Genomic DNA, 26406 nt, shown 5'->3' on the forward strand with positions numbered 1-26406 from the left:
CATTTTTTTCATGATCCGATTAACGATAGCCGAATAGCGGCCATTTTAAGGCCGAAAATGCATCAAAATTGCACATTTTCACCATTCCGGACCCGGATCTCAGTTATGCATGGACGGATTTCATTCAAATTTGGTACATACATTAAACATAATAGGACCTTGATGCACGTCATTTTTTTTTCGGATCAAGTTCGAAATAGCCGACTGGCGGCCATTTTGGTTTTAAAGAATTCAGTTCTGGATCCGTATCCGAGACATGTCTGGATTGATCAAGTTCAAACTTCACACACACAAGGTACATCATGTCACAAATATGTATGTGCATTTGTTTCATGATCTCATTAACGATAGCCAAATGGGGGCCGCTTTAAGGCCGAAAATGCATTGAAATCGCACATTTTCACCATTCCGGACCCGTATCTCAGTTATGCATGGATGGATTTTGTTCAAATTTGGTACATACATTAAACATAATAGGACCTTGATGCACGTCTTTTTTTTCGGATCAAGTTCGAAATGGCCGACTGGCGGCCATTTTGTTAAAGAATTCAGTTCTGGATCCGTATCCAAGACATGTCTGGATTGATCAAGTTCAAACTTCACACACACATGGTACATCATGTCACAAATAGATATGTGCATTTGTTTCATGATCTGCTTAACAATAGCGGAATGATGGCCATTTTAAGGCCGAAAATGCATCAAAATCACGTATTTTCACAATTCCAGAACCGGATCTCAGTCATGCATGGATGGATTTTGTTCAGATTTAGCACAATGTGTTGTACATATGCCGGTGCATTTCGGTCATGATCTGCTTTGAATGTATATGTCACTCAAATATGAACGGAACGGGGACGTGTCATTGACAATGACTTTTTATTGCTTTTTATTATCCAAACAGTCTTGGATATAGACTGTTGAAATTTCACAGCATTGTGAATAGTGGAACATACACAAAAGACGATTTTAAAATATATAAAACAGGTATAAAGATTCTCAATTTTGAATGCTTAGCAAGATGTAGCAGGGTTGTAATAAATAATCAAAAAGAAACATAGAGACTGCACTATATTTAACTTTTTATAAAACGATAATAGGTTTAAATTTGGAAGTGTTACAGCCATTTTAATTATGAGGATTAGCAAACTTCTTACTGAGTGAATGGTTATGAAAATTAGCCATTATCTCCTCTTGTGTTTTTCAGTTTACCGGGGAAGTTCAAGTGTAAATAACTCTCACAATTCTTGTTTATTTCAAGTGAAACTTTGACACAACGTTTATCGGTTCTTTATAAACAAATAGGCGTCCAGATGTATATGTGGTATGTTTCATATTCGTCAAAATAGAGACGACGTCAACATTTGAAGAAAAACTGACAAAAATTGTGGGAGCTAATTAATTTTCAATTTATTCGACCAACCACAAAAGACGAACGGAGATAATGCCAGTTTTATGAAAGTGAGGTTAACCGTCGACAAAATGGCTATTAAAAAAAATAAAATAAAAATATTTACAGTTCGAGAAAAAACGGAGTGAAGACCTTGAGTAAAAACTGGCATGGCGTCGTGATATCATTTCCACTGAGGGAGGGGCACAATGGATTACGTAAAGCTGATGAAATATTCATACAGTTATATAAATATAGCGATCGCAATTGAGCGAATTGAGTCTAAATTTACCTTTCCTCAAACCTTTAAAAAAATACTTTGTATGACGCAGTTTTTTGCGATCTTCGGTAAAATGGACCGTGCGAAGTTAGACGACCAGATTGAAATGAACCGTAATATTTTGCTACACAACGACTATTCCAGTTTTTACTACTCAATTGCTCAAACGCCGGTGAGAAAAATCGAAATGAAAGGTAAACTTTTGTAAATCGAGACAGGTTTTATTGACTAGGAACGAGATGGGTCAATAACAATTAAACGAACCCTGACGTCTGGAAATACCTCATTCATAGAGTGTCTTAGTACCGATCGAGCAAGGCCGTACAACGTACTTTGCGTACTTGCGTACGTACTTTCACTACAAATGCATGCTAGCTGACAAGAGTTTCCGATTAAGGTAACCAAGCTGGCGTCGCAGAGTGCTTGATTTTTTCCGCGGTGTTTAAAAACAGCATATCGTTGCCGATGTTTCTGTAATTTCCAGGGTATTTTTTATTTTTAATTAACCGAGCATTTTACGTCTGCGTAATTTGCCACTGAAAAGTTAGTTATGGATGACAGCACAGCAATGGTGTGTATTCATTACATCGCAATGCTATCAGTACGGTGATCGTTACAGCGAAACGACAAATGTACACAGTTTTAAAATGTCTTTGGAAAAAAATCGTGAAAATAAATGAAAAAAAATATTTAACAGTATACCATTGGAAGCTGCCAGGCTAGAAGATGTCGACATGTTGCGAGATAAGAGTGAACAAGTGTACAACTGTATTTTTATTACGCTTGTATGCTGGAAGCGTCCACGTCTTGTCTTTTTTTTATAGTTTGCGAGGCTAGTTGATAGCGCTTGAGGTAAATAAACAGGGTCCAGGTCGGGGAAGTCACAGAAGTAACTGAAGCCAGCAATCATTTGCATATAACAGTGACTTGTCAATCAAAGAGCAACGTAAACAAACTTTCGGGACTTTTAATCACATACGCGTTCCTCGGTTCCCTATATTTTAAAATCGAATTATGACACAATTTTAACACTATCTAGCCAAGACTGTCTGGGTAAGAAAAAGCAAACAAAAATGTCACTTCGAGTGCCCACGAACCTGCATTTATACCTTAGCATTTGACCCTGTGTTTTCACAAAAATTTTTACTCAAGACATAGACTGGCGAGAAGAGTCCAGGCTTTAGGGGTCTCCTAATCCCGGAAAGCAGATCATCGTACTACCATATCTAAATCTGACATTTAAGACTGAAGTCCAATGGGAAAGAAAACCTTGTGGTACAGTTGCGAAAGTTTCTCAACTTGTGAACTACAGTCACCTAATACTGATGGATAGCACAGAACTATTGCAGGGGTGGGCGATATGGCTAGAGTCAATTAATCATACCAAGCATGATTGTTGTACCTAATAAACTATCATATCACGTAGTTCATGTGTGGCATTTATGTGTGAAAGTGTGCATAATTTATTATTCCAGTGTTTTTGGTTAATATGATATAAACCAAACCTGTGACACTTAGAATTGTTTTGCTGAAATGGGGCATCAATTTCCTATTCTCTGACGAATGAAAGCTCAGCACAAATTTGTATTGTTACTAATTAGCTTGATGATGAATTGATGTAATATGTGCGTGGTTATATCTTTGCTATCTCATACAATACTCAGTTAGGTGCTATTACTACATGTTATAGTTTTACAAATTCATTTATGGGATTTTCAGATGTGTCCAGGTGTTATTTGTATAAGCTAACATTTTTTTCTAAACTCTTTACTGTTACTAAACTTCCATCTAAATGATTATGGGATATGAGTGAAACAAAGTATTTTTATTGTACATGACTATTGACCAGTTTACAAATACTACGAAGGAATATTAGATAATATAACGAAATCGAATTTTTCTTATATAAAAACAGCAAATATATTTGGATTGTTGACCAATGAAACCTTGAAGCATATTATATAAAGTAAATGTGCCACATGGAGGTCAAATCGATTGCCTAAATATCAAAGAAGGTCAACTAGAGGCCAAACAGATATTATACAGGGCAAAGGCTATCGATCAATTTGGCCTAGTAGTCCGCCTAGGTGTCAAAACAGGTCCCCAGAAAACAAATGAGACCAAGTACGCCGCATAAAGGTCACATGACGTCAACTACAGATCGAACAGACCGCCAGGTCATCAAGTGAGTTTGAATAGGCTGTCATGTGCTCAAATGGAGGTCAAATAGGGCGTCCAGAAAGCAAATAGTGCTTTCCAATGTCAAATATTTATTAAATGGAACGCCCAGAGGTCAAATGGACCACATACAGGTCAAATAGGTCGCCAAGAGCTCAGTAATGTTATCTAGAGGTTAGCAAGTGGTCAAATAGGACACCGCCTGAGGGTCCCGTGTGGTCGAATGAGCAGTCTCTAGGTTCAACAAGGTCAAATAGGCTATCTATAGAACAACTAGACGTCAAATAGGTAAACAAACTGGCAGATCAAATAGGCAATCTACAGGTCAAATACGCCACGGCAGTTAGGCCATCTAGAAGACAACTTTTTTAATCATTCATGAACTGCCTTTAAGATTCTAACAAGCCTAACTCATAGGCCATGAATATCTGTGAATATCTAATTTCATCTGCCGATGTTCTTGGCATTCTTGTAGTATTATTAAATAGTCTCTTGTCCATCACTTCTCTGCTAATGGTAGATGAATAGATGATTGGTATTTCTAGGTCATTAGAATGTTCCAAAACCTTGCTGATTGGACAACAATTCACAATAGTTTCATCTTCACAAGACAAAGTTTGCAGTGACTCATTGTTAAAATGTATCATCTGTTCTCTAAGCAGTGAGTATAAAATCTTTCTAATAGTGCGGATTGGACGCACCCATATGCCTTCAAAATTGAATTCTTTTAGATGATAGAATTGCTAAGTTATGTTCTTTTGCCTGATTACTTCAACAATTTTGGCTTGGTTCCAATTATCGACTGCCTCACCCTTTCAGCACCAACAAAGTAAGTATCGTTATTTGATTGAAGAAGCTTGATCTGTCCTCCTCTAGTGACAAATCTTCTGATTGCATTTATGCATGAATAATAATCCACTGAAATTCTAGATGGATAGCCCTGATATTCATACAGGCAAATACAACACTGTAGAATTTAACTGTGGTTCTGCCTCTCTTAACTTCCATTGGCCTAAACTAATCTACTCATGTGTTAGTGAAGGATGGGTCTTCTATAGTTAGTCTATTGACAGGTCTGCCTTACCCTTTCCCCCAATTTCTGCCAAAATTTCTGTCGCAATGCAGCTAACACTTAATTTTATCCTAAATGTTCAAGGGCTCTATGTATATCATCTCAATTCAGGCTCAACAATAATGACTCCTTTAGTAATACTAGGATATCATAGAGGAACATAGCTCGGTCGAAGCAACCACCTATTCCAAGAAGACCATTCGTCATAACTGGGTCCAGCTTAGAAATCGTGCCGGATTTTCTAACTGGTTGACATTTTTGTAGAGCACTGATTGACTCAAGGGAAGTGTTTCCGTTGTTCATATCTTATGATTGTTGTTTCTGCTAAATGTGATGTCTCACGGGGTCATAGCCTTGTACTTTATGCTTTTCATTTTTCTTCAACAAGCAAGTCTATTTTGAGTCAATCGGCTTCAATTGTTTTAAGATATCTTTGTATTCCATGCACTGTGAAACCCAATGCTTTAGATTTTGACACCAATTATGAATGAATGAAAGTAAACTATCCACACCGTAGTCGACTCTTCAGTGGCCATGTTATTGACATCATCTTTGACTTATGGATAATTATCCTGAATGGATCCAGATATTTAGATATCTGCATTCTTAGGCCATGAATTTATCTCTTATTTTGAAAAAAAGTGTGTCTATTGTTATTCCTCATGACACATCATCAGCAGGATTTGAGTTGGCATCAATATAGCTGTCATGTGGTTTGCAACAAATTATCTAAATTGTTTCATGGGCACAGTACCTCGCATCCCTTCCCAAAGAAAGCATTGTCAATAAGGTAATCAAATTATTCCTGTTATTTATAGCTAACACAAACAGCTAACGTACTGCAGTGAGTTCCATCCATCCGAAAGGCATACTCTTGATTTTGCCATCAGTAGGAAACTACATGTCTGTTTTTCTGCATTAGTAAAGTGTACTAATGTACTGGCATAGAATAGGCTTAAGACCTCGGTCTACAGAGATCTACAAGCGCAATGGAGTCATGAACAGAACCTAAAATGGATAATATACCTTTTCTGCTATAAGTTCTGGCGTGTATCATGGTCTTGATTTACGCTCGCTCAAGTGGTGGGTCCTCTAATAAATCTTTTTTTTTTTACTTTCTTGACTTGTTCATCAGTAGGAAATGTTTCCAGAACAGTTTGATTATTTCTTATGCACTTTGTAAGAGGGAACCCGCCATACTGTCAAGCATCTCTAACACCTTGAACTACAGTATAACCTTTGTACTTGTTGAATCCACTAGTAGCAGACAATCATCTATGTAGACATTTCTCATTATTGCATTCACAACTTCTGATGAAAACTTGTCTTCATTATCATGTGCTATTTTGTGCAATGCTATGTTAAATTTGTCTGTTCCGGTTGTTGACTAGTTCTGTTGGTTAGGACACTACATGACATCCTTCTTAACATACTCTGTGGCTGTCAGTGCATTGTTTCTATATCAGTGTTCACGTTTTTTGATCGTTGCTGATCAATTTCTACTTGCACCAAGATAGCTGTACCCATTAATTTCATTTGCTTCACCAGATGTATATAATGTCTTCAATAGTAAATTCTTTCCATGTCATTCTCTGTATTTACAATAATTCAAACATTGCGTTGCTAATGGAACTACTTGTATTAAAATGGATTTACTCCAAATCTCTGAATATCTGCTACGGATTTTTCTATCTAGTGTACAACAACCATAATAATTTCCTGTTAGTCTCAGCGTGGATGACTGTGTGACTATCATATGATGTATTTCTTGCATTCTCTTTAGATTATGTGAAATATTGGGCTTCATGATTCAGTACTTGTTCATTGTTATTTTGTCTCACATGTGTACATGCATGTGCATCCATATCTGGAGACTTAACATATAGACATCAATTGCATTCTTTAAACCAGAATTGACACTTTTGGTTCACTCACTAATGACTGTTCAGCATGAGTACTGCTTCACTGTTGAATGTCATTTATCTTGCTGCTTAACAGCTTAGCTTTGATTGTACTCATCTTATTGTGCAAGAATACCAATACTAGCATCAGCAATTGCAATTAGTACTTTCAATTCATTATCTTCCCTTCTTCCTCTCGCCCTTCCACTGTCTTTATAGCTTGCAATTCTATCCTCTACAATTGAGAGATATTCTTGGTCATACATGGTGTATAAATGTCCTGGCTGTGAGTAATAATTATGAGTCAGTTTGAGCAATAATTCACATCTATGGTGGTCTATATCAGCATATGTTCTATAACATACAAGGCATCCATCTGTTAGTTCGTTTATAGAGAATGTAGGTGTTTCTTACTGTTGACATTTTTGAATGGGCCGATTTCGTTCAAACTTTATCACTGCCCACTATTGCCAGTCTCCTAAAATGTTGGAGTAACCAACTTTGACATACCTAATTTTACTTTAATTTTGAGTTGGGACCGAAGTTACTATTTGTTTGTTTTGGGTTTTGTTTTTCTGATATCTTTTTTCATTGCCGAGAAATTAGACCTCGAAGTTGTGGTAAAATTTTATAAGGAATGGCTTTTTAACTCTTTTGTTATTTGGGGGTTGGAATATATTGGTCAAACTTGACAGGCAGATCTGACTCTGGTACCATGCATGATTGTCATGTAATCATTGTGATCCTATCATTTGTTGAGATTCAATCACAATATAACCACGTATTCAAACTAGCATAGTTATCCTGGCCTATGGTGGACCAATGCATCATCTAAAAAAACTAATTTCAACTCGCATTACAATTTACTTTATTCTTGGAGTTCGTTGAATATTCAAGTCCATTAAATGTTAGACTTCAACGAATAGGTTAATAAAGTACATTTCTGATGTTAAGTCATCTCTAATACAAAGCCTTTCAGCCAACTGGCTTGTCTGTGTGTCTGTTCAAACATGACGGCTGTTATACCTGCATTGTAGTTGGAAGGAAAAATTTGGATGAAAAAATTCTGTTCTACTATTACCATGGCAACACCCGATAAATGGGCGCAGTGGATAGCCAGTCACCTTACCAGGTTGTTCAATTATAAGTAACACACCATTTGTCAAAGTTTATGCCTTTCATTAATAATATAGTTCACCGACATGAACGCTTGGCTGGAAATGGTTACTTATTCACATATAATAAATGCAATTAATTTACCCATATTTACTATATGGGGCCGCCAGCTTGAATACGTCTTGAAACTAAAGAAAGAAACAAGTTAAATGTCCATAGTTGCTGTGCAGCGGGTGTTCGAATTTCATGTAAACAAACAATGTCTTTAACACGCGTTGTGTTCATTGCTATGAGTCACATATCGAACAGGACGCAGTGCGACGACCATGGCCCTATAAGAAACATGATTTTCAGTTTTCTACAAATCGGGGCAAAAACCGTAGTGTCACAGCAAAATGATCCGCTTTGACAACATTAAGCCAACCGCTAAAAAGTGCTGCCAAGTTATTGTTTTTGTGCGAAACAATCCCTTATATACGTATGCAAATAATTTTTCAACACAAAAACAACAAATACGGCCGAAATGTATGCATTGTACGATGTAATGTCATGTTGAGCTGAAAAAAGAAACAGTCATGAGTCTGAGACAATGAACTGATGTTATGATTTAGGTATCTCGAATAAAGAGGATACACAGAAGCATAAAATACACTAATTGTGTACGAGTAATTGCTAAAGTTATTGTCATGTAAATTTACCATCTTGTTCTTGCAATTGTTCAAATGTGATATGTGTAAAAAATTTAAACTAAACCTAGTAGGAACAGTCGCCGTGCCTGGATCGCTCCTGCGATTTTTATCTTTGATGTCTTTCTTCAATTTCCATTAGATCTGTTCAGTCGTCCTTTCAAATTTTTGCCGCATAATTTCGTAAACCGTTTTTCTGTTTTGTCGTTGAGCTATCAATCAATCACAGTACTTCTTTACTCTGCCAAATTGGTATTACGGCGCGTACTTCTTCTTGAAGCCAAAAGTTACAAACGATGTTCTCTCCGCCATAATTGAAATGACAGGTTACTCGAACAAGACGAAGGGTATATCTCTGTATTTGGCGGTAACAATTACATGGTGCATGTATTACATTTGTGGTTGAAGTTATTACTTTTATGATTGATCAACTTTATTAGATTTGTGTTTGGTATTACATTTGATTCAATTTATGGTTGTTGTTACTTTTGTGGGTTATACAAGCTTCACTATGACTGACAACGTAGACAAACGATTATGTATAGCGTGAACACGAAGCGGAATTTTAACATGCATACGCATAGTATAATACAACATTAACATTTAAGCTTGAAATCTATTTGAAATATTTTTATTGTTCTAATATTTTTTTTGTAAAATTGTTATGACAATTAGTATTTGATGTAGTATTAGACGAATGCGTGTTTATTGGGTTTATTGTTGTTAATGGCAGTATCTATTGTTAAAATAATATCAATAGCACTGGTAAGTTACCGTGGGCCGTATATAGGCACAAAATGATGTTTTGCCGGTCAATAGAGGGCGCTAGGGTTTAAGGACGTTAGCAACTCATAACAGCGTAGGTATTGACAGTCTACGCGTTCAAGTCTCAGGTAGAATGTGTTTATTATTTCTCAGGCTGTATTCAAATTCGACATTTATCCCGTGCTTTTTATGTAGTTTTCCGTGACTTGTGTATGATCATTTCTAAATTGGTGTGCAGTACGGGTGGAACCTGTCAGCCTAACCCCAGGTGCACTTAGCATGTGACGGGTGTATTGTTGTCCTTCTCGTATTCAAGTGGAGTAATATATATATATATATATATATAGCGCCGCCAACGCCACTTAGCAACAAGCTCACTCCGTTATTGGCATAGCATCATGGCATCGAACAATACCATAGGGCGCGTCTGGTTATTGAAAAACACTGAATCCTTATTATTAGATTTCACCTCACTGTAATTTGTCACAAAGTAAATTCAACCAATTCCCATGAACGTGTGGCAAACAACTTGAACATATGGATGTTTACAATGAGAGATTGACACGTGTATTTGACTTACAAATCAAAAAAGAAATAATGCATTTCTTCAGGCTCTTTCGAGATCATATATTTATTTGCAACAATTATATTATCTCGACAAATATATGCTCTAACATCACTTAGAAACGGGCCTGGTAATCTATAGATTGTATGAACGCGTGTGTATTATAATATTGGTTTGTGAATCGCGTCGAGAAGCAGACACGAAAGTGTATCCACATTAACCCATGGCACGCCGAGCCTTAAAGAACGTTGCTATTATACATCAATATCAACATACGTTTATTATGTATAGAAGAAGGAGTGTTTTCAAATTAAACAAAACGTTGATATATAATTTGATTTTCGAGAACCAAATTACAATATATTCTATACTGCATGTGATTGGAAGAGTCAAATGAAGAGTTATTCCTAAATGACCATTTTAATGAATGTCCCAGTGTCAACTGCTTGAATGAGACTGAACGGAAATAACGTTGCTAGTAATATTGAATATAAATAAAGCAATGAACATGATAAAGATCCCATTGTCGTCTTTGATTGACTTATTTTCAATTGAATTTAATTGCCAAGTGAATCATAAATGTTATAATATGATATATTGATGACAATACATACTTCAGTGAATATAGTTGAGTGATTTTAAGGGGAATCTGGATTCGGTAAAGCCACTATTTATCTTATCTGCTAGCAATAAGCCCCACTCTTGTCAGATTGCTTACTCCACTTTACCTGTATTATTAATATTGTAAGGACGTTGACGTGTTATTGATAAATTATACGTTTATGCTCATCATTGATTTTAACAAATAATTGTACATTAATTAATTGCGGGTTAATTGACGCGTTGGGAACGCACACGAGAATGAAAACCGAGTAGCATATGTGGTTCCCAATCACACGGTATATAGCGTATTCGTAATGCATAATACAGAGTGAGTATTATTCGCGTTAACCTCTCACTGCGGAACGTGTATTATAAAATGTTGTCAAAACAGCCGTGGGTACGTACGCAATAAAATCCCTGCCCATAGTCTAAAACATTCCGCTGTCATTCTGATTTTGGAATACATACATGTATAGTTTATTTTATAACTGCATCTGACACGATCTCTGTTTTATTGTAGATCAAGTGTTTATTATCAAATATTATGTTAGGGGCAATTATTAATTCATAGATTATCGTTACCAGAAGGGATTCCAAAAGGAGAGTGCGAATCATACGTCCATACCGGGGATTCTGGGAGCTTAAATATTTGTAGAAGGAAGAATTTGTGAATTTGGGGGTGAATTTGTTTTATTGTCCTTAATTCTCCAGCCTGGCTCATCACTGCTAACAACCTTTCATTCACTCACCATATCCCAACCATTTCGGAATTTGAATTGCATTTTTAATAAACTGTTGGTGGGGGAATTCATTCGATTGAAAACAAAATCCTCCTGTTAGCCAGCACCACCACCCTCCCCGACGATAAATACTTTTGTGTGTATTATAAGACGATATCTACTGGGTAAATAGCGATATGACGTCATTAAACCGCTAACGAATCAGGTGGCGTGTTGCATGTTTCTTGGGTCTGGTGATTGCAAAGTTGGTAGATGTATTTGTATATATGACCTAAGTTGTTGGCATATAGAAACGAGCAGTTGTAAAGTCGACACATTTAATAAAATGCCAGTTGAAAGCAGCCTATAGATGTTCACATGAGCTGACTGTAAAATATTAGAAAACAGTATGCAAAGTTGGAAAAAACGACTGAAATGATGGCGGAGTTGCTTGTATATTTAATCTAAATCATTGTCATGACAACCCGCAGTTAAATTTCGAAAACATTAAATAAGTAACTGTCTCGAGAATGCCTCATATATAAGCAGATTATTAAGAGTCAACCAAAATATTCGACGACAAACTGCTTACAAAGTGGTGAAAACCAATTACAATGTTTGCAGTTTTATTAGAGATTGTTACCTGATATATCATGTTTAATAGTTCAACAGTTAAAAGTTTTAAAATGTGAATAAATGTTTCGTAAATCGCTGTAAATTACTCAAAATATCTAGAGGTCATAAGTGAATTCTAAGTAGTGCAAGCGGTATCGATTTCAAAACATACAAAAACATGAAATAGCCGCCAATTCGGTTTAATTTCAAATAATTCGTGCAGCTGCAAATAATTCGTGATCGACAAACCGTGGATAGTACTTGGCTCCCTGAGCAAAAGAGCTGTTGTTTTTTTTTCCTTTTGTTTCATCACACACATGGAAAAGATATGAGGCAACGTTCTTACATTCTTTATTACTGTGATGTCAATCATTTATTGTGGAGAATTGGAGAATTTTTGTAATTTTTTTAATTAAGGGACAGTTTTAAAATTCCTTCTAATTTCCAAGAACAAGTTGTTGATGCTGTCGGCACGTAGTGGGATTTAAGCTGTTAACACACCGTGCAAAGTTGTTCAAAGTGATTGCAAAGTTGGTAGATGTATTTGTATATATGACCTAAGTTGTTGGCATATTGAAACGCGCAGTTGTAAAGTCGACAAATTTAATAAAAGCGGTATCGATTTAAAAACATTCAAAAACATGAAATAATCGCAAATTCCGCTCAATTCCATGTAATCCATGCAGCTGTGTGGTTAGGTGACCGACAAACGTTTAAAGTACAGCACAATCGGGGCGTGGTTAGTACTTGCTTCGGTGACTCCCTGAGTAAACAAACCTTTCTTCTTTTGTTTCATCACACCCATGGAAAAGATATAAGGCAACGTTCGACATTTGAAGGAGAGTTCATTCCACGAGAAATGGGTATAACATATCATTGTATTGATTATATGTTATTTCGTATGCACTGCATTGAAGTTTCTTAGTGGTTTACTGATTGTTTTATTTCAGGCATGGGAGAGAAGCAAAAATGGATTTTGTTGTGTATACTCGATATGGATAATGACCTTCCTCAAACAGGAACACAGCGAGCACTGACACAAACATTGAAAATGCCGCCAGTCCAATATCAGGGATTAATTCGCCATAGTCTGAAAAGTAGATTGATATAACTCGCTTTATGTTAAAAATATCTTTATGTTGTGCGGCAATGTGTTTTAACATGTCTTTCAATTGAACAATCCTTTGGTCAATCCCAAATTGATGAATGATGATAGCATAGACGATTAAAACGACAAACAAGGATACTCGACCATAAAAGAGGAATTAACAATATGTATTATGAACGATTTTCACGAACTTAGCTCCCCAGAGTTGAAAAATTTAGCCGCAATTCTCACGAAGCAGAACTGTGATTTGCCTGAACAAATTTCAAAAGTTGAGAACGAGTTAACGACTGAAATAACAACTGTAACAGGAAAGTTGGAAACTAATACCACCGACGTGGCTGCTGTTGTTGCCGTCTAAAGACCGACATGGACTAAAATATTGTGAGCTGATAAAATTTAGTATACCAATTAGGTCACTGACCACGAAATCCAACTAATTTACATATAGGACAAAATAGAATGTCTGCCCAGCAACAGTCACTGTTGCTTAGCAACTAAGTTGTAATATAATTAGGTCAGGTTAGTGAGTTTAGTTGAACACAAGCAGGCAACCAGAAAACACATGTATTTTGGATGGACACCAAGCAAAGGGATATACGTTTTTTACGAATACGCCAGTGCTACTCATGACAACAGATTGACAACCTGTTTGAATGTGAACCAGGACAATGCAGCTAAGTAGTGATTTTATCTAGTGAAGTTGAGTTACATGTTATTCAGTTATTCTCATGTTTTGGTAAAGGAGACAATAAAGTTACAGAAATTGATGAACTGTCTTCAGATATTTTATCAAGCATAACAGCGATAACGACAACTGCTTCACGATTAGAATGCACTGGTAGTAAAGGCCATAAACCGGAGCTTGTGGTATTATTAGAAACTTAGCCACGTGAACGCAGAGACCCGTAGGGATCCATCACCTTGTTCAACCACGCAGTCTCGCGAGCGCGTCGGTAACAGTAAAAAACGTTTCATAAATAACGACTTGTAGAAACGTTGTCTGTTTCACGATTATTATCATTAAATCTGTGACAAAAGACTGTTGACAACATTGATCTCCAAAAAGTTTATAATATTCAGTAACAACAGTTATCATTGACTACTCAACAACCAGAATTCCCCTGTCCAAAGAAAATGGCTGACAAAAATAATGTAGGTGAACAGACGACAGACGAACCATCCACATCTAGCGTGAGGGACTTTCTACAGGAGTCACGCGAAGACAAACGTGTTCGTGGGTTGAAATTATCACGCAAAGCCGAAAGCGGAGTAATAACTCGAATCACAAACCGAATCGAACCGCTACTATGTGACCCAACGAAAGTACTAGAGGTAAAAAATGAAATGGAAAAATATGAAAAAGCAAAAGAGAATTTGGAGCGTGCCGATAAAAAATACCGTGACGTACTGTCCAAAGAAGAAGCCACGCATGAATATGAAACATGGTCGCAACTTAAACAAAAGAGCATGCAAGAACTGGGTGAGAGAGTACGCATATATTTACTAAACAATGATGAACCATGCATTGACCCGACAGACAGCGCTTCCAATGTAGGAAAGCGGACATCGAGAAGCCACAGCAGTGTCATGTCCTGTACTTCGAGTCTAAGAAGTGACGCTTCAGCGCGTAGTGCATTAGCACGTAAAGGAGCCATGTTGGCACGTCTGAAGGGCCTACAACTTGAACGTGTCCTTGACGATGAGGAAGCTAAAATCATCATGAGACATGAAGATGAACAAATTGAGCAGGAACGAGAAGCTCGCCAAAGGAAATTAGCATACGAGCGAGAGATAACGAAGGCCCGACAACGCAGAGAAGAGCTTCAACTCGAGACAAGCATTGCAGAAGAAACTGCCAAGGAGCAAGCATACTTAGGTAAAAGTTTTGAAAGCGCAAGCGGAATGTCTGGCATTTCAAACTTGTTCAAAGAGCCTGTATTGGTCAATGAAACAGTAAACGCACAAAAGGATATTGTGACATCTGCAAAGGCGGTCACAAAAGAGGCCAATGTAACATCAATACACACGGATGAACACAATTGTGACAGCAAAAAAGCACCACTACAATTTCAAATCTCTGAACCCTGTGACAATATCAAATCTCAGGCCATGCAACCTGAACCCGACACGCTAACATGCACTGAAAGACTATTGATTGAACACAGCAACCGCGCAGCACTATCAGGGGTGAAAATAGAAATATTTGATGGCAACCCAGTCGAATATCGAGACTTTGTAGCAGAGTTTGAATATGCAATAGAAACGCATACGCATAACCCAAAGGACCGACTACACCTTTTAAAGCGGTACACCAGAGGAAAGCCGCGACAGCTAATCCAGGGATGTTTGTCCATGCCCTTAGAAATGGGGTATACAGCCGCTAGAAAACGACTGGAAGATAAATATGGAAAGCCGCGAGCAGTAGCAAATGCTTACTGGAAGAAAGCAGAAGAATGGCCAATGATCAAAGCAGAAGATAAAGAAGCGTTTGATGACTTGGCATTATTCTTAACAGCATGTGAAGACGCAATGGAAGGTGATAAACATGTTAGGAAAATCATGATGCACCCGGTAACTATAGAAACATTACTAAAGAAGTTGCCCTATAAACAGAGGGCACGGTGGCGAAAGATTTCTAACCGAATGGAGCGAAATAACATAGATGTGGAATTCACCAACTTTGTTGAATTTGTGAATGAAGAAGCATCAGAAGTGTGTCAAGAAACATTTAACTGTCTGGAGCTGAATACAAAATCTTCAGCCGTGAAAACAGCTAATGAAACAGGACAACGCAGAAGGAAAGCTGCATCATACGCCGTTGCGACAGAAGAAGGTACAACTGGGTGCCTATGCTGCTCAGGCACTTCACATCAATTAGCAGAATGTCGAACGTTTGCCAAAAAACGCTACAAGGAACAGAAAGAACTGATACTGAATAAAGGCTTATGCTTTGGATGTCTTACCAAAGCAGAACACCTGGTTAAAGACTGCAATAGGAGACTTGTGTGTGAAAAGTGTGGAGAAAAACACCCAACTGCATTACACTTCGAAAAACGTAATAAACCTGCTAAGACCAATAACACACCCATCGCGTCAACGATCGTGGGTTATAATGCAAACGAATCAATCAATGATGACCTGCAAGGCAGACCAATATTGATACCAGTTCAAATAAGATGTAAAGCTACAGGTGGTCACGTAGTCACATATGCGTTCCTGGACGAGGGAAGTGACTCTGTGATATGCACAGAACGTGTTAGGAAAGCATTGAACGTTCGTGGAGAAAAAATGAAACTAACTATACACACGGTAAGCGGAAGCAAAGTTACTGATACCCAACGTATCAAGGGCCTAGAAGTGTCAGACATGAATGACGAGAATGTTATAAGCCTACCAGGGGTTTATACCCGAAATGAACTACCAGTATCGGGAACACACGCTGTACAAGAGAAGGATCTAAAAAAATGGCCACACCTACAACAAGTACCCATACATAGGATAGAGACAGATGAAGTAGGACTGCTAATAGGCAGCAACGTAAGCACAGCCTTCAAACCACTAGAAACTAAGTTTGGTGGCTGCAACGAACCATATGCCGTTCGTACACCGCTAGGATGGTCAGTAAAGGGAATGTCTATGAGGGCTGGTGACAATCACAGTGCAGCAGTATTCCACAATATTCGGGTAGAACCGACTGTGGAAAAGATGATAGCAGACATGTATAATCGTGAATTCAGTGAACATACAGTTGATGACAAACCAGAATATTCGGTCGAGGACAAACGCTTCCTGAGCATAGTGAAGACAAAAACCACATATGTTGATGGACACTACAATGTTCCATTGCCATTCAGAAATGAGAATGTAAATTTTCCGGACAACAGAGCCAATATAGAAATGAGACTTAAGCAACTAAAACGCAAGTTTGACAAGAATACACCATACCGTGAAGAATACACACGTTTTATGGAAAGTACCATCAATAAGGGCTACGCAGAAATGATACCAGTCTCAGCTGTCAAGGGTCACCAGGGAAAGAAGTGGTATTTACCACACCATGGAGTTTATCACCCACAAAAGAAAAAACTACGAGTAGTCTTTGACTGTGCTGCTGAGTATGGAGGGACTTCATTGAACCGCCAATTCTCGCGTTTCACAATAAAGTGCGCCCTCGGCGGATAACCTGGAAAGACGCATTTCTCACTTCCGGTGTCGACATCGCAATAATGGCGCCACCAGCGTAGAACGTTGAGAGGCTTATTTGTATGGCGGTCTTCTGTGACTTTAGTCGTCTGCGAGTCCCCGATTTAAAAAAATATTTAACTGATCGTCGTATACCATGTGCTGGGAAGAAGAAAAATGAGTTGGTTGAATTGGCACAAAAAGCAAGCGGTATATACGATGTTATTGAAGACTGTGATCATGATGAATCAGAGAGGAAACGCCGGCGGGTGTTAAATGATGACGGGACTGTTGCTGTTAACCTGAATGGTAAACAAGTGGTGTGGACACGAACACTTCATTGTCTCCCGAAAGTTGCGCTTGGTGACGTGTTTGCGTATTTAATAAAAAACTGCGAGTGGACACCGGAACGACTCACAAAATATAAACACGACGATGGGTATCTTATGTTTAAGGATAACCATGTAGAGGACGTTCTTTTAGGAAAGGTGTCTGGGCACATAGATCACGTCTATGTCAAAGCTGAGGTGAAACCGGAACAACGCCAAACTGCTCAGCGGTACGCAACTTGGCTACTTCTTTCATCAGATGCTGAAGTTATGTCCGCCGGTTGTGGCTGTGTTGCAGCGTAAGTGTTACCAAACCAGTAATTGTTATAATTATCTTACATGTACTATGTAGTTCAAACATTCATATCTTTAAGAAGCTACATGTAGTGTTTTGTTGATATTAATGTACTGACGCAAACATAATTAATTTGAAAATATCTACATTGTTTACAAAAATTAGCATGTAAATATAAAGTTGTAAATAACAGTATATTTTAAAATTAAAGAATGCTTTAAAGTTTTAATCACTCCTTCCCACATCTTAGAACAAGTATAGTGCATGCCATCCATTTTCTCTAGTTCCCAGTTTTTAACTATACAAACTAAAATAAATTATGGTTATATGGTAAAATATTTGTTTATTGGTTCCTCCATTAAAATATTTTATATTTATTTTTCTATTAGTGATGATGGTTCTTGCAAGCACACAGCTGCTCTACTATTTGCAGTAGCTGAATACGTAGACAGGCAGACTGACAGGGGAACTGCAGTAAGTACCGATGAGACTTGTGTGTGGACTAAGCCCCGCAAAACATCCATACCAGTTAAGGTGGAAGACCTAGATTATCGCAGAGATAAAACAACACCAAGGAAACCTGGTCCCCAACCTAAGAACTACAGACCACTGAGAACAGTGAACAATACAGACATTCTCAGGATTCAAGAGCATTTAAAAAGGGTGAGGTGCTGATTTTCTTAAGGGGTAACCATTTTAATAATGGGGAGGGGCACTTGGGGAAAATGGATGTACATATTGTAAATTTTACTTTCTTCCCAACATGGTGGCAACATATTTCATTAACTAACAGCCTGTCGGCTGATATAGCTCCGCTGTATACTCTGAAAACAGATGGCCAAAAATATCTATTTACCAGTGCCCCATCGTAACATAAGAAACTTTGTTTGTATATAGATAAGTACAATTTCCTTTTCTGTCATATTGTTAGACAACTCTTTACCCACCACTTTATTTTAGGCAATAAAACAAAAGGGAAAAGAAAACAAGTCCCCTCTCCCTTATTCACTCAAATATGGATAGTAAATATGACTACATTTTTTCCAGGTATGTGAAGAATCTCATCCCGGTGCATTATTTCTGAAGTTAGTGAAAGATCCACAACTATTGCCTGAGACTAATGTGCCGACGATGCAAGAGATTTATACAACTTACAGATCTTCAGGAAGTAACATGATGTTTTTAGATTACTTAACCCAAAATACAACAGAGCAGCATGTAGAAATTCTAAAAAACCTTCTTCAATGTGATCCTGCATGGTATGAAGCCAGAAAGGGACGTATAACAGCAAGCATTGCTGACTTGGTGAGATCAGTGAGAGATGTTCACAAGTGTGAAACATTAGTCAGTAAGATTTTGGGAACTGCAAAACCTATTGAAAACAGTGCTGTAACTTTTGGTAAAGAAAATGAGCCGGTTGCAAGGCAATTATACTCAATTAGTGAGGTTAAGAAACACAACAAATTTGAAGTTAATGAGTGTGGACTAATAGTAATGAAAAATAAACCATTTATGGGAGCATCACCTGATGGCACTGTTAATTGTTCATGCCATGAACCAAAACTAATTGAAATTAAATGTTCTTTTAAGCACAAAAACATTGCTGTTGAGAAAATACCTTGCATAGATCCCAAATATCATTTAGAACTAGTTGATGAAACTTTGCATTTAAAGCAGACTTCCCCATGGTACAGCCAGATACAATTCCAGTTAGGTGTGACAGGTATAGCATCTTGTGATTTAGTTGTGTACACACGTAAAGGAATACAAAAAATACCTGTATACTTTGATGTGGACAGATGGGAACTGTTACAGAGTAAAGCAGAACTTGTTTTTAATACTGCTGTACTGCCATTGCTATGAAAATCACTTTGACCGCCATATATTATTCCCGCTTAAAATTCAGTGCAAATTTTTACACATTTTGCAAAATTTTCTGTACATTTCACCATAATTATGAATTATACAGATAGTATCAGATACTGCTTTTTTATCAAAAGGTTTGTAAATTATTATCAAGATTTCATGTGGGAGGAGCAAACAGTACAAAACCTATATTGTTAGTCAAACTTTTAGTTGTTACATGTTGTAAACCTACTCCAACTTGTATGATTACCTATATTTTCACACACTTAACACTCAATATTTATTGTGGTGTTTTTATTCAATGCAAGTAAGATGACAGATGAATAATGTATGTTTACTGACATGAATAAATTGTTACAAAAAAATCACAATGGAAATCTGTACATTTCTTTTAAAAAAAAATATTTTATAGTATTTAGTATGTATCTCTTGGTGTGCTACTCATGTATCTGCTACCTTGACTGGCTGGTCACATACTCCAGAATGATGCAACACGTACAGCCAATGGTATGAAATCCTACGTTGTAAGTTTGGCATTCAAATTATATAAAAAAAAAAAACTTATTTCAACATTTAGCTTGCCTGCTGCTAAAATTATGTACACATTTACCAACTATAAAAACTAGTGTTGTTTACCTATTTAGTATGATAATTTATTCTAAAAATTGGCATTTAAAAGTATGGTAACAGTAACAACGAATTTGTTAACGGTGCATCATTCATGGTCATTAATCATGTGAACATATTCACATCATCTGAATTACGTGATTGCTAACCAATCACAATCTAGGATCAATATGTGTGACAATACAATGACTCCCACACAGGAAAAACATGCAATTTTAATCAGATTGGACCATGGCAGAAAAAAAAATTGATAAGTCTGAATTCAGTCAAACAATATGAAAGAACAAAAAACTAATCAGAAATCCAGATAATAATAAAAACTGGACTAGAAAATCATTACTGAAATACATATTTAGTACAAGTGAAGAAGACTTTTTTTTCTGTAATGGTACATTTGCATACAAACGTGTTGTAAAGATATACATTTGCATTCAAGCATCAGCAACTGTGTTTACGCTTAACTGCCTTTTTGGGTACAACTTTAGACATTTTCAATGCTTGTTCGTTTTTAGAATAAAATAAGGGTCCTTTGAGATTGCAGAATGCTGCAACAAGTTTAACAATCATTGATGCACAATCCTGTAAAGAAGATAGAATTTGGTGTTTCAAGATCCTCCAACATTTAACACGTTGGATTGCTCTTTCGACATGAATCCTAAGGCGTGCTATTTTTCTTGTTCGTCTAATTTCATTAACATTAAGTCTTTTACCCTTCCCATTAAGCCATTTTCTGGTGAATGGAGGAGCAATGAGAGCAGCATTTTTTTTTAAAAGTAAATCTTCTATATGGAAGCCTCTATCAGCCATCACAGCATCTCCATCATCCAGCTTTTCTATCAGTCCACTTTGTTCTGTAAGATACTTGTCAGAAACATTTCCTGACCACAGGTCACTTACAAATGTGAATGCACCAAAAGGTGAAACCCCAAACAAAACTTTGTATGTATTGTGACTTTTATATTGTGAGTAAGTTTTATATTGTTCATCTTTGTTTCTTGGCCGATCAATAAAAAATTCAGAACAGTCAATTACAACACGGGTATTGGGGAACGACTTTTTAAAGTCCAGTGGCATCCATCCTTGAATATTTGCTTGTGATGGCCAGACAAGTAATGCTGGCACTAAAGTCTGGTACATGTAGGAGATCCATGTGATTGTTATTCTTGATACAGTTGAGCAGCTTACATCGAACAAATCCGCTAGGAGGAGAAGTGGTAAATTTAGACGTAGTCTAATTAAGCACATAAGAAATTGGTAATAATGTGGCAACTGATGTTGCCTTCCTGGTCTTTGTCGCCCACTGTTATGATGATCAGCAGTACTCTCTGCACCTCTCCAGTACTTTAGTTGATCAACACCACCACTAATTGAGTCATAAACACCTACAAAAAAAAATAAAAAAAAAATAAAAATATAGCATATGAACAAAATAAACAATGCAGTACTGAAAACATTACCTTAAACTATGTATTGTCACCACAGAAACTATATATTAAAACTGTACAAAAATAATAAACCAGTAGTATAGCAACACAAGCAATAACACATATACACAATTACAACAATAAAAATTTTGAAAAAAATAAAATTTACAAAATGTTTTAATATGAATGAATTTGATATTGTGAATGTCTCACCCTGAAGAATAGACTTTGAGTGCAATCCTGTATAGAAATTTACTCTCTCATCAGTCTCAGTTGCACAGTTGACTACACCTTGTCCTGGTTTTTTTGAAGATGGTGGTTTAGCTGTACTTTCTAGAACATTTATGTCATCCATGGTCATTGTGGTTTGTGTACTTATGTTAACCAAAATAGGAGATGCAGTATGGAGGTAATCATGATCCAGTGGTTGTGGTGTCTCAACAAATGGACAAACGTTAAGCTGCAAACCTATATAAAAATAATGAAGACAGTTTGATATTCAGTAAATTGTTCACTTCAAATGTACAGTCACAAACGTTTGGATGCACAATTATAAATACGAATACTGCCTGATCACAAGCAGCTACCATATTTCTGTGTGAAATTAGTTGATCATAAAAAACACAATCCTTTAGAATATAACGAAAACGCTCTGGGATTCAGTGTTTGGGGACCACGTATCATATCATATACACATACTCGACATTAGCCAAACTAACTATACATCAACTAATTTGATTTACGGGCATCGAACGACATGTACGTTTAAAGTCAACAAAAAAATACAACTTACGTCCAATATCAGGTTTCTGCTTTATTGCAACATCCAACTCTTTGCCAACAGTCGGTACCAATTCATTTGGGACGTTCTTACACACCTGTAAAATTGATGGCCGTGGTTGCCTAGCAGCTTGATGTTTATTCAATGGCCTTTGATTTACAGGTTTCCCCCAGTTGTTCCATGCAAAGTATTTGGGATCACCGGACGCATTTCCCCACATATCGATCTCATCTTCATCAAAATGTCGGGAACAAAGTCTCGACCGTCTAGAAATATTCAGAATATCCACTATGTTTTCATCTTTACTTTTTCCGCCACGTCTAATCAAATGTTTCCACCTTGCAATTGCGTTTTTTTCTTGCGGCCATTTTACCCACCTAATACCCTTCATCCAAGGATATTTGTCAAGGTTTCGAAGCTTCGATGTATGTGAATAGCATTCCGAGGATTCGCAAAGGAAGACCATGGCAATAAACTGAATTATTATATGAAAAACAAATTGACGATATCAAATACGCGCGGTAAAACTTCAGAATAAAGATGTCGACAATTTCCCATGATGCTTTGCGTATCATATGCCTCTCTCTACAGCCCGGTAGGTGGCGCAGTGTATTGTGAAACGCGAGAATTGATACAAGGACCAGATCTGACGAATACGCTAGTCGGGGTTCTTGTGCAGTTCCGAGAAGAGAAAGTTGCAGTGATGTCAGACATTGAAGCCATGTTCTCACAAGTAAGAATACCAGTGAATGACATGGACTACCAGAGGTTTTTGTGGTGGCCCAATGGTGAAACTAACAATCCACCGAGGGAATATCGCATGAAAATGCACATATTCGGAGCAACGTCTTCACCATCTTGTGCAAACTATGCATTAAAGATGACAGCAGAACAGAGCAATGAGAAGGCAATAGAGAATACCATCAAAAGAAACTTCTACGTCGATGACATGTTAAAATCAGTGGCGACCATAGATGAAGGGCGACGACTCGCAGGCAACCTGATCCAAACCTGCAAGACTGGAGGTTTCAAGCTGACAAAGTGGGCAAGTAGTCATCGTTCAACATTAGAAGCTATTCCCGAAGAAGATAGAACACAAGCATTCAAAAACTTGAATTTTAACCCTGATGACTTGCAAACAGAACATGTGTTGGGCATGCAGTGGGACATAGAATCGGACGAATTGGGATTTCGCACTAGAATCAAACTGAAATCAGTGACAAAACGTGGGATGCTGAGCACTATCAGCACCTTCTATGATCCACTAGGGCTAGCAGCACCTGCTATACTACCAATGCGAAGAACCTTTCAAGAATTATGCAAGGCCAAGATAGGGTGGGATGATGACATACCACCAAAACAGCATAAACAATGGAAGAAGTGGTTAGAAAGCCTACCACAACTAGAATCAGAATTCAGAATCAACAGGTGCATGAAACCATTAGACTTCGGCAGAGCACAACATGCTGAGTTGCACCATTTTTCAGATGCAAGCGAGAGTGGTTACGGAGCTGTCTCTTACATTAGAATAATCAATCACAGCAATGAGGTCAACTGTGCCTTACTTATGTCAAAGGCTAGGGTTGCACTGCTCAAGCAAATAACAATACCGCGCATGGAATTAACTGCGGCTACAGTAGCTATACGATTGAACAAAATGTTAAGAAGAGAATTAGACGTTGTTGAAGATAACTCATACTTCTGGACAGACAGTAAAACTGTTCTTAGGTACATCATGAATAAAGCTACGAGATTTCACACCTTTGTAGCTAACAGATTGGCAGTGATTCATGGAGGATCAACTGAAGACAGGTGGAGATATGTGAACACTGCTGAGAATCCTGCAGATGAATGCTCACGTGGGCAATCTATACAGAAATTCCTAGAGAATGAGCGCTGGACGAGAGGACCACCTTTTTTGTGGGAAACGCAAGACAAATGGCCAGTCAACAAATCAGACTGTGAAATACATGACAACGACTTAGAGATTAAGCGAAACATTGAGGTGCACACCACCATTCACACAAGAGACTTCAGAGAGCCCATTGACAGGCTAATCACGCACTACTCAAGTTGGCATCGGCTAAAGAAAGCTGTGGCATGGATACAGAAAATCAGGAATGCACTACTACAACAATCGCAAGGTGATAAATATACCATCAAATCGATGACAGTAGAAGACCTACAGTCTGCAGAGAGCATGATTATACAGAAGGTGCAACACCAAGCATTCTCAGAAGAAATCAATGATCTAACGCACATCAACTCAGATCACAGCTTCAGAAAGAAAAGCAACATTAGAAAATTGGATCCTTTTATTGGAACTGACGGATTGTTGCGAGTAGGAGGAAGATTGCGATTTGCGGAAATACCTGATGAATCAAAACATCCTATACTACTTCCGAAGGACTCAATAATATCAGAGTTAATACTACGACAAATACACGAACAAGGGCAACACTTTGGCCGTTCGTACATACTGTCTCAGCTACGAGAAAAGTACTGGATAGTTAATGCCAACTCGGCAGCAAGAAAATTAATATCGAAATGTATTGTGTGCAAGCGGCAACGTGGACAGCCACGAGAACAAATGATGGCAGATCTACCGATGGAAAGACTAGCTATTGGTGAACCGCCATTCACACGAGTGGGCGTAGATTGTTTCGGCCCAATAGAGGTGAAATTAAAGAGGAGTCGAATCAAACGCTATGGTGTGATTTTTACATGTTTAACAATAAGAGCAGTTCACATAGAAATTGCAGACTCAATGGACATGGACTCATTCATAAATGCACTGCGACGATTTGCAGCAAGACGTGGACAAGTTAAAGAGATGAGATTGGACAATGGCAGCAACTTTGTTCGAGCTAACAAAGAGCTACAAGAAGAAATTAGCAAGTGGAACCATGCACAGATAAGCGAGGGGCTACTACGTAAGGGCATCAACTGGAAGTTTAACCCACCTTATGGTTCACACTTCGGAGGAGTCTGGGAAAGACAGATACGCACGATCAAGCAGCTTCTGAGCGTATTAGTTGGTCAACAAATACTGACTGATGAAAGCTTGAGAACCTTCATGTGTGAGGTGGAGATGACAGTTAACAGTCGACCCATAACTACAACTTCAGGCGACGTGAGAGATTTCAAAGCATTGACACCAAACATGATGCTGAACATGGCAAGTACCGAGCTACCAGCTTGTGTGATAGACAAGAATGACACACACCCTAAACGCCGATGGAAACAGGTGCAGTACATGTCTGACATTTTCTGGAGGAGGTGGATCAAAGAATATCTACCATCGCTTCAACTGCGACAAAAGTGGCTTAATGTGAAACCAAACTTGAAAATCAACGACATTGTGTTGGTTAAAGATGAAAATACGCCACGCAATTTGTGGCCACTTGGAAAGGTTGTACAAGTAATACCTGACACCAGAGGATTGGTAAGAAAGGTGTTAGTGAAAACTCGAAGCAAGATCGTATCAAGACCATATGACAAAATATGCACATTACTGGAAGCTGAAGAACAACGTTCTCAAGTAGTGGATAGTCAAACCCACTATGTTCAGCGTAGGCAGTGAACAACGTTCTCAAGTAGTGGACAGTCAAACCCACTATGTTCAGCGTTGGCAGTGAACAACGTTCTCAAGTAGTGGACAGTTAAACCCACTATGTTCAGCTTTGGCAGTGAATGAAGATCAACATATCAGATGGTCATATTTGGCAGAAGACCAGTAGATCATATATTATACTCAAGACAAAGACTCGAAGACATTTGCAGTATAGTTGTTTGACTTTCGAATTACATGATTTTTTGTACTGTACTTTCATTCATTCAAGTTTATAGTTCGTAATTTGTTGGACCTGTAATTGTTAGTAGATTGGAAATTGCTTTAAGTTTT

At 37.7% G+C, this 26406-nt stretch overlaps 4 protein-coding genes across 4 annotated transcripts in view; 3 read left to right on the forward strand and 1 right to left on the reverse strand.

Annotated features, from left to right (window-relative positions):
- The window catches only part of LOC102803403 (MAM and LDL-receptor class A domain-containing protein 1-like), a 37890-nt gene extending 24007 nt beyond the window's left edge, over positions 1-13883 (forward strand). The window contains exon 25 of the mRNA XM_085495415.1: positions 13741-13883. Coding sequence (XP_085351541.1) covers positions 13741-13883 — 143 coding nt within the window. The remainder of the gene's footprint in view (positions 1-13740) is intronic.
- A 3325-nt stretch (positions 13884-17208) lies between these two features.
- LOC146729593 (uncharacterized) lies at positions 17209-20041 on the forward strand. Its single transcript, XM_085494988.1, has 3 exons — positions 17209-17808; positions 18194-18467; positions 18852-20041. The coding sequence occupies exons 1-3, from the start codon at positions 17264-17266 to the stop codon at positions 19665-19667; spliced, it is 1635 nt and encodes a 544-aa protein (XP_085351114.1). The 5' UTR covers positions 17209-17263; the 3' UTR covers positions 19668-20041.
- A 257-nt stretch (positions 20042-20298) lies between these two features.
- Positions 20299-23052, reverse strand: LOC146729594 (uncharacterized). Its single transcript, XM_085494987.1, has 3 exons — positions 22515-23052; positions 21935-22189; positions 20299-21679 (listed from the first exon to the last, which is right to left on the reverse strand). The coding sequence occupies exons 1-3, from the start codon at positions 22966-22968 to the stop codon at positions 20736-20738; spliced, it is 1653 nt and encodes a 550-aa protein (XP_085351113.1). The 5' UTR covers positions 22969-23052; the 3' UTR covers positions 20299-20735.
- A 9-nt stretch (positions 23053-23061) lies between these two features.
- Positions 23062-26085, forward strand: LOC146729595 (uncharacterized). The gene has a single exon (XM_085495416.1). It carries the CDS (start codon positions 23062-23064, stop codon positions 26083-26085), a length of 3024 nt encoding a protein of 1007 aa, XP_085351542.1.
- The last annotated feature ends 321 nt before the right edge of the window (positions 26086-26406 follow it).

Source organism: Saccoglossus kowalevskii, chromosome 21, assembly GCF_978046115.1.
Source record: "Saccoglossus kowalevskii chromosome 21, keSacKowa6.1, whole genome shotgun sequence".
NCBI classification, from domain to species: Eukaryota; Metazoa; Hemichordata; class Enteropneusta; family Harrimaniidae; genus Saccoglossus; species Saccoglossus kowalevskii.